This window comes from Eschscholzia californica, unplaced genomic scaffold, assembly GCF_041429995.1.
Source record: "Eschscholzia californica isolate CP2 unplaced genomic scaffold, dmEscCali1.0.p SCAF_5, whole genome shotgun sequence".
NCBI classification, from domain to species: Eukaryota; Viridiplantae; Streptophyta; class Magnoliopsida; order Ranunculales; family Papaveraceae; genus Eschscholzia; species Eschscholzia californica.
Window position 1 is genome coordinate 17,278,216 of NW_028238472.1, and position 8,012 is coordinate 17,286,227.

General features: G+C 35.6%; 1 protein-coding gene across 1 annotated transcript; it reads right to left on the reverse strand.

Annotated features, from left to right (window-relative positions):
• Positions 1–4,999: 4,999 nt before the first annotated feature.
• LOC147537542 (uncharacterized) lies at positions 5,000–7,623 on the reverse strand. Its single transcript, XM_086642799.1, has 3 exons — positions 6,751–7,623; positions 6,026–6,373; positions 5,000–5,725 (listed from the first exon to the last, which is right to left on the reverse strand). The coding sequence occupies exons 1-3, from the start codon at positions 7,621–7,623 to the stop codon at positions 5,000–5,002; spliced, it is 1,947 nt and encodes a 648-aa protein (XP_086498925.1).
• Positions 7,624–8,012: the final 389 nt, after the last annotated feature.

Below are 8,012 nucleotides of genomic sequence, written 5' to 3' on the forward strand. Positions count from 1 at the left end.
GTGTGCATTTGTTATGAAATATTTCGAGGAGCCAATCAAAAAGTCAAGTAACAAGAACAAGAGCATTTCAAGTTTGATTTGCTTATTTTGATTTGATGATTCTGCCTGGAACTCTATCTGTGATAACAAATGGAGAGAGATTAATACATATAAATTATATAAAAAAGTATATTATTTACAATAAATTACATGAACATTTACGTAAATTATATGTAATTTATTTCAAAGTACACGGGATTTACATATATAAGCGAAGTTGTTCTAATAATGAAATGAGTACTGTTTTTGAGATTAAAGCATAATTAATGTTCCATATAATATTCGTGATAAAGTATATATAATTTGTCAGAAAATACATATATCATGTTCTCATTTTGAAAAACATTGTACGGGAGATGTTTGCATAATTTACTATAAATTATGGTAATTTATGATAAAGTACATGTACTGTTAATTCTGTTATGAGGAACCCTACGAAAAAACCACGTTTCATAAATCCGTACGGATTGAAAATCAGATCTGAAGAAAAAGTACGAATATCATTAGGTTTAAATTACATATCTAAAGATATCTGATATGATGATTGATTGCAACAATAAGTATACTCAATTTTTAGGAATTAGTAATGAAGGATTATCTCATCAATATCGAAATCATTAAAGAAACTTTTAGAGAGAGAAATACAATAATAACATACTCGATTTGAAACAGAATCATTAAAGAAGAATTTTGTTTACCTGATTAACAATTAAGAAACTGATTTTGAAAAACTCTAATGAATATGAAACAATTTCTTTGTTTTAATGGAAGATTTTCAGTAGATTAAGATGTAGAGAGAGAGAATCAACTACTATAAACTGAAATAGAATCACAAAAACTTATATTGATTTATGTTTTACCTGATTAACTTGATATGAAGAGACATAAATGGAAATGAAGTTCTGAGCTTGTGTATTGGATTAGAAGACGAATGTTTGAAAAACAATCTAATGAAGATGCAACAAGATTTCTGAGTTTAATGGAGGTTTTGTTATGTGAATCGGATTTAGAGAGAGAATAAAGAGATTTCGGTTACTGAAAATAATGAATCACGTTTCTTTGTTTAGAAACGTGATTGGAGAGGGAATGTGGGAGATAAAAATGGAAGAAGATCTTTATGGATTTTGAAGATAAATCAGTTATAATATATATTTCTTTGTTTAAAAACGTGATTGGAGAGAGAATGTGGGAGATAAAAATGGAAGAAGATCTTTATGGATTTTGAAGATAAATCAGTTATAATATATGAGGAAGGTTAGATTAGGAATTATGATTTATTTGGTATTATAGGGATTTGTATTTTTTTTCTAGATGACACCAAACGGACTAGATATCCATTTATATTATTTTTTTGGTTTTGAAACCCTTTATAGGATTAGAGAGGACTAAATGTCTTATTAGGGCCCGTTTTTTGGACTATAAACCCAAAAATTCTTTATCAAATACGGAAAACGCACAAACAAGGAAATTTATCCTTTTGACGGCCATTGACACATGATTCCATCTAGGTCACTGTTTGACAACCACATCTGTTGCTCATCGCAATCGGCTAATCGAGCCTATATAAACAATAGGTTAACCCTATTTAAGTATGGAAGGTTCAAATTCTTCGCCTAACTTTTCATCTAGAAGTTCCACAAGTCCTTTAACGACATATCACAATTAATATTAGGTAATTGTCTGTCGTTCTTATATGAATTTTCTTGTCAAATAAACATAATAGTTAGAATCTTAACTCAACATTAGATGTTTTAGCAATGATACTTACTCATAGAAAGGAAAGATTGAAATGTTAGTCTAGAATGATTAAGATAACATAAAAACTAACAAGTCATTAAAGAAACATATGAAATTAGCTTTGTAGGTGTCTTTTTTTTCTCTGTTGTATCGTTACTTGTTTTTATCCATTGAGTATATTAATATCCTACTGTGAATGAGTCATTGTTTTGTTATTGCATTGAATCTTAGCTGATACTACATATGAAAATACATGATCAGATGAGTAGCAAATACAATTAGATTTGATTTCCAATTTTTTCTTTTAATATCAGAAGAATAATATATCCTTCAATCTTTAGGTAATGCTAAATATTTGATTAACAAGAAAGAAAATATGCATTAAAAGTTCAAAGAGGCAACCTTTCCTACATCATAAATGGTTTATTGTCAAGTAAATTTATGCACCAGCACTTCATTTATTGTTCTAATTTATATTATTTCTGATTTTATTTTGAATACATACTAGATATAACCCGTGCCTCCGGCACGACACAATCCGTTGAGCGAGAAGAAAATGCAAATACCATCAAGTTAATGTTGATGAATCCTATACAATGTCAAGAAATACAAGTGTAGTTTGATCCAATGATATTAACAATTTATAAGTAGTCATTACATGACATCACACTTCGACACATAAATTTCGTTTTTTAATGTAACTTCTTTGCTATTGTCCAAATAGTTTGATGTCTAGATTATTTCCAAAGAATGGAGTGACAACATTGGCGTACAATTGATAGAACGAGACTGGAAATCAGAAATCAAAATCTATCTGTATATTATGTGACAATCTATAAAATTAGGATTGAAACACTTTAGGCGACACTCCCTATGCAATTTCTTATCTTCTTCTTCGAGCCCCTTCAACCAGGCAACCACAAAATAGCATGAACTTTCTATTGCATTATCCGATAATCTTTCCCCAACTTATCAACTCTATGAACTTCAGGATTCTTCGTATGCAATTTATAGATTTCAGCCATCTCTTAATCCTTTAAATAAAATCCTCTAGCCACGACCACGAGTTCTGTTACTTGCTTCAACAACATATTTATTTCTTTTATTTTCTTTCCCCATCCAGTTACAAACTCTTTACTTTTCTTGTTCTCCTTTTCCAATTCCGACACTATCGATTTCATCTTCTAGTAGATGGACGATAACTGTGCCACCATTTCTCCGGTGACCTGTCGTCTGACAGCATCTCCATCGGAATGTTCTTTCGTAAATCCAGTTGACCATGATAATACTGACTCCCAACCAAATGCAGGTACCCGACTAACTGGTTTCTAGTTTTAGCACAAGTAATTTCTCATTGTTCAAAACTAACATAATTGAATAAACACCGGTAAATATGATATCTCCAGAAGTAACCACATGCTCATAGCAAGGGTCTTATCTCCTCCGCATTCATGTTCTCTTCCTCATTCTGAAAAATTGATCATAATTTTACCATCATTTAGAAAAAATTGAAATTACTTCCTCTATTCATAGATAAAAACCAACTAACAAGTACCCAAATGGAGATTTTGTCCAAAACTTCGATAGCAAACGTCAAAACAACTCCATCCTTGCAAATCATTTATGTATTGATCAAAACATCGATCATATAACCAAATCTTGTCAAGTACAAAGATTAGGTAGAATAGGGAACAAATAACAAAGACAGAATTAGTACCGTATAAAGATGCTAAGAATTAATTGCCACAACTCCATCACGATCATGAAGTATCTTCTCGATTTATTCATACAACCATACCTAAATCAGAACAAACAAAAATGAAGTTGAGTTTTGTTCTCAAACTGAAAATGAAAAAGATTCCACATAACGCCACTTCTTATAGTGATTTTTTAATCTTTTTTCAGCTATACAAGTATAACTTCTGATTTGAACGCAAAATTAGTTCAGCCCAAAGTTAAAAATCACTTTCACTAAACTTCCACATAGCGATAAAGATCTAACAATGACAGTTGGGTTCTTGGATAGTAGGGATAAAATACCACATTAATACCAACCTTTGTGAGTATTGTTTAGTTTCCCCTATAAAATACTCTTCAAGAGCTTTTATTGTTTGGTCTGAAACATAAAACTATACAGAGAGAGCTTTAAGATACCAAATTCATCCTAATCACATAAGCTAGTGCATCATGTTTTACATTTAAAGTTGGAAATAATTTCACCGAACACATTGCTGAAACAATATTAGGAAAATGTATCATTAATGTTAAGAGTTACTCACAGCTAAGAACTAAGTTTAAATGTTGCAGGAAAAGTTGAATCCAACTCCTACGCAATAAGGCACAGTATAAGAGTTCTGAAGCTGTTATTGAAGTGTTAGAAATATCGGATACAAGTAAAGGGAGAGTTAGAGACTATTGTCAATTGTTGTTTCCGCTACTTGATGTTCAATGAAGTTTTAACGGGACAATTACATAAGTAAAAAAGCTAAGAACTTTTCGCTACCAATTGAGACCATGAAATTACAAACGTCCACCCCCAACAAAAAACTAATATTGCGACCAGTTTGGCGCACTGTGGATGGGTTATGTATAACACTTAACTAATACTTCAAATGTATCTTTTAACAAAAAAAATACTTAAAATGTATCCTTATCAAGTAATCTACAAAAAAAACATAGAGAGAGTCGTACAAAACTTTATGTTACTCCAAAATCCAAAATCGATTGAAAAAATGGGAGCAAACCAAAATCTGTTGGAAACCATATTAAGATTGTGATGTAAAATCGATTTTGATTTTAACATCTTATAAACCTCAACTCTAGAATACATGTCGTCACCTTGATTCAACTGTACTCTAAAATCAGAAGCATGGAAGAAGAGATTTTTTTTTGAAATAAGATTTGAATTAATAAAGAAGAAAAAAGCTGTACAATGGTAAGCCCGAGTTTTATTGAGACTACAACTCACAAAACCCAGGCCTCCCAGCTCATAACTACATCCGTAAAAGACGAAAATTTGAATTTTTTGGATTAGGTCCAATCCAACTATGGATTACTCCTTTCAGGTCTTCTACATCTAGATCCGAGAATAGATTTGCGTCCTTGAAGATTTTTCCGTTACGAACCTTCCATATACTCCAGACTATTGCTGCCGGAACCAGATCCCAAATTTCCTTCTTAGACCCTTGTTTTCTTAAGGCTTCCCATTGTTCCAACATACTTATTATGTTGATTGGCCTACACCACTGAGTTTGAGGGTCTTTGTGAAGTAGTCCCATAATTGGGAAGCCTTCTCACAATGCAGAAACAGATGATCTATAGTTTCCTCTTCATTTTTGCATATCATACATCGGTTCGTCATATGAAAACCTTTCTTCTTTAAGGACTCAATTGTAGGGATCTGCTTCATAAATACCGCCCACATGGGGAAGGAAACTGTCGGAGGTAACAGTTTTCGATTGATAGCTGTATTAATGGTTTTGGATAATAATTGACCCTCCTGTTCAAGTCTAATGTAGCATTCCTTGACCGATAGTTTCTTGTTCTCTTCACTCTTCCAAACTCTCTTATCTTTACCTTCCCCCAGCTGAGCATTCTCCAACACTTCCAATAGGTTCATGAATTGGTTAGTCTCCCAATCATTCAGGTTTCTACACAAAGTGATATCCCATATCTTTGCTTCCCTATTGTAAGCAGAAAACAACGATACATCTCTGTCAAACACAAGATTATAGATGAGAGGAAACCTGTTCTTGAGGGTTTCTTGTCCCGTCCACACCTCCGTCCATAACTGAATCGATCTTCCATCTCCCACTTCCCATCTGGTTAAGTTCTCAAACTTGGTATAGAGGCGCTGAATCCCTTTCCAAATACCACACCCATAGGGTGATCTATTCACGCTCTTATCCCATGTTCGCGGATTTTTCTCGTACTTTTCAGTTATAATTTTCTACCATAGGGATTTGTCTTCCGACATAAACCTCCATAGCCATTTGATAAGAAGAGCTTCGTTCATCCTTTTTAGCTTTTTTATCCCTAAGCCTCCTCTGCCTTTTTATCCTTTTTTATCCGATTTTCCGTTCCACAAGAAATTGGCCATCTTCCTATCTATCTCTTTTAAGATCCCCACTGGAATGGAGAAAAGTGATAGGTAATAATTTGGAAGGGCTTGAAGTACTGATTTTATTAGGGTTACCTTACCCCCCCTAGATAGTACCTGCCCCTTCCAGGCCGCCAATTTTTTACTCACCCTTTCTAGAACCGGATCCCACAGAGCTTTTGCCTTGTACTTGCTCCCCAGAGGGAGTCCTAGATAAGAGGACGGGAGAGTTTCTAGGGGACATCCAAAGCCCCTAATGGCTTCCCAATTTCTTACTTCGTCTTCAGTCCTTGTAGCCTCGTAAACAAACGATTTATTCATGTTCACTTTTAGGCCTGAAGCCATTTCATACCATACCAGAATATCCCTTAATTTCTGAGTCTGATCTATATTCTCATCTAGAAAGAAAAGGGTATTGTCTGCAAATTGCAGGTGGTTGATGCTTGTCCCCGAATCCTTTACTTGAAACCCTTTTATCCACTCCATTGCTTCTGCCTTCTGTAGGCATTGACTGAGGACATCTCCCACCATTAGAAAAAATAGGGGGGAGAGGGGGTCTCCTTGACGAATACCCCTCGAACTTTGGAAGACCTCCGAAGGATTTCCATTGACCAGGACTGAGAATGTTGCAGAGGACACACAGGCGTGCACTTAAGACCTCCATTTATACCCGAAACCCATTCGCTCCATAATTTGGTAGAGAAAATCCCAATTTACCCGGTCGTAGGCTTTTTCTAAGTCTACCTTGATAATCAATCCTCTTTTCCTATCTCTTCTCCTGGAATCTATGAGTTTGTTAGCTATCATAATACCATCTAGAATCTGTCTCTCCCCCCCCCCCCCCCCACAAACGCTCCTTGGTATGGTGAAATTACCTTTCCTATCACCTTGGCCAACCTCGACGCTAAAAGTTTAGAAAGGATCTTATACACCCCACCCACCAGACTTATCGGTCTAAAATCTGCGAAAGTAGAACTGCTCTGCTTTTTTGGAATGAGAACTATAAATGTTTGGTTTAACCTCCAGTGAAGTGATGCCGTCGAAGAAAACTCTCTAGCCACACCCATGATGGATTCTTTAATGATATCCCAATACTTGACAAAGAAGGAAATTGGCAAACCGTCGGGGCCCGGAGCTTTATCCTTTGCTAATTCGTCTATTGCTGCCTTTACTTCTTCCTCTGACCACTCTTCTTCTATTTGCAATCCCTCCTCGTTGGAGATCATAGGTAGGATCATATTATCAATCCCAGGTCGCCACAACCTCTGTTCACAATATAAATGGCTGAAATGGTTGACCGCTTCCTTTCTTATGTCTCCTTCCTCCGTCAGATTAACCTCTCCCTGCTTGATGATGCTAATCCTGTTCTGTCTCTTACGACATCTTAAGATTTTGTGAAAATAAGTTGAATTCTTGTCTCCCTCTTTAAGCCATGTGGACCTTGATTTTTGGCGCAAATACACCTCTTCCGACGCCAGAAGCCTCTCCATCTTGGTTCTAACTTCTTTTCTAACTCGAATATCCACAGGAGACAAGGTCCCTGTCTCCTCTATCTGATCTAACCTATTGATTTCTTCCTTTGCCGCCTTGTATTCCTTGGAGAACTTACTAAATTTGTCACGAGACCACGGTTTGAGCTTCGTCTTAATGTACTGGTGCTTATTCCATAAGGTATGGCCCTGGGAATCTCCTGTTGGTGCTTCCTCCCACCAAAGTGTAATCTTAGGAATGAAATCCTCCTCATCCATCTATCGCTCCTCTAATCTGAATGGAGGGGGATTCGTGCACTCAAAATTTGTTCTCAACAGCACCGGAGCATGATCTGATATGGGTCGAGGAAGGATAATTTGTTCTATTCTATCATATTTCGCCTCCCAAGATGTGTTCACCACGAATCTGTCTAGAAGATTAAGGATCGGGTTGTCTTGATTGTTTGTCCATGAGAATTCCATACCTTGCTTCGGCAAATCCAACATGTTATTATTATCCATCCATTCTCCAAAAGCTTTCATACTGGATCACATTAAAATCCCCACCCACACACCATGGAAGCTTCCATCGCAAAGCGACATCATCCAACTCCTTCCATAGTTCTTTTTGTTTAGATCTAAGACAAGGACCATACACACCAGTGTAC

What these genes read in the sequence shown, in the direction of transcription:
- LOC147537542 (XM_086642799.1), bottom strand. Translation starts at nt 7,623, where the DNA reads ATGGATGAGGAGGATTTCATTCCTAAGATTACACTTTGGTGGGAGGAA. An exon ending in TGGCCAAGGTGATAGGAAAG is followed by an intron (nt 6,374 to 6,750) that starts GTAATTTCACCA and finishes CAATGCCTACAG; the next exon opens with AAGGCAGAAGCAATGGAGTG. An exon ending in GGGATCCGGTTCTAGAAAGG is followed by an intron (nt 5,726 to 6,025) that starts GTGAGTAAAAAA and finishes TCCCTATGGTAG; the next exon opens with AAAATTATAACTGAAAAGTA.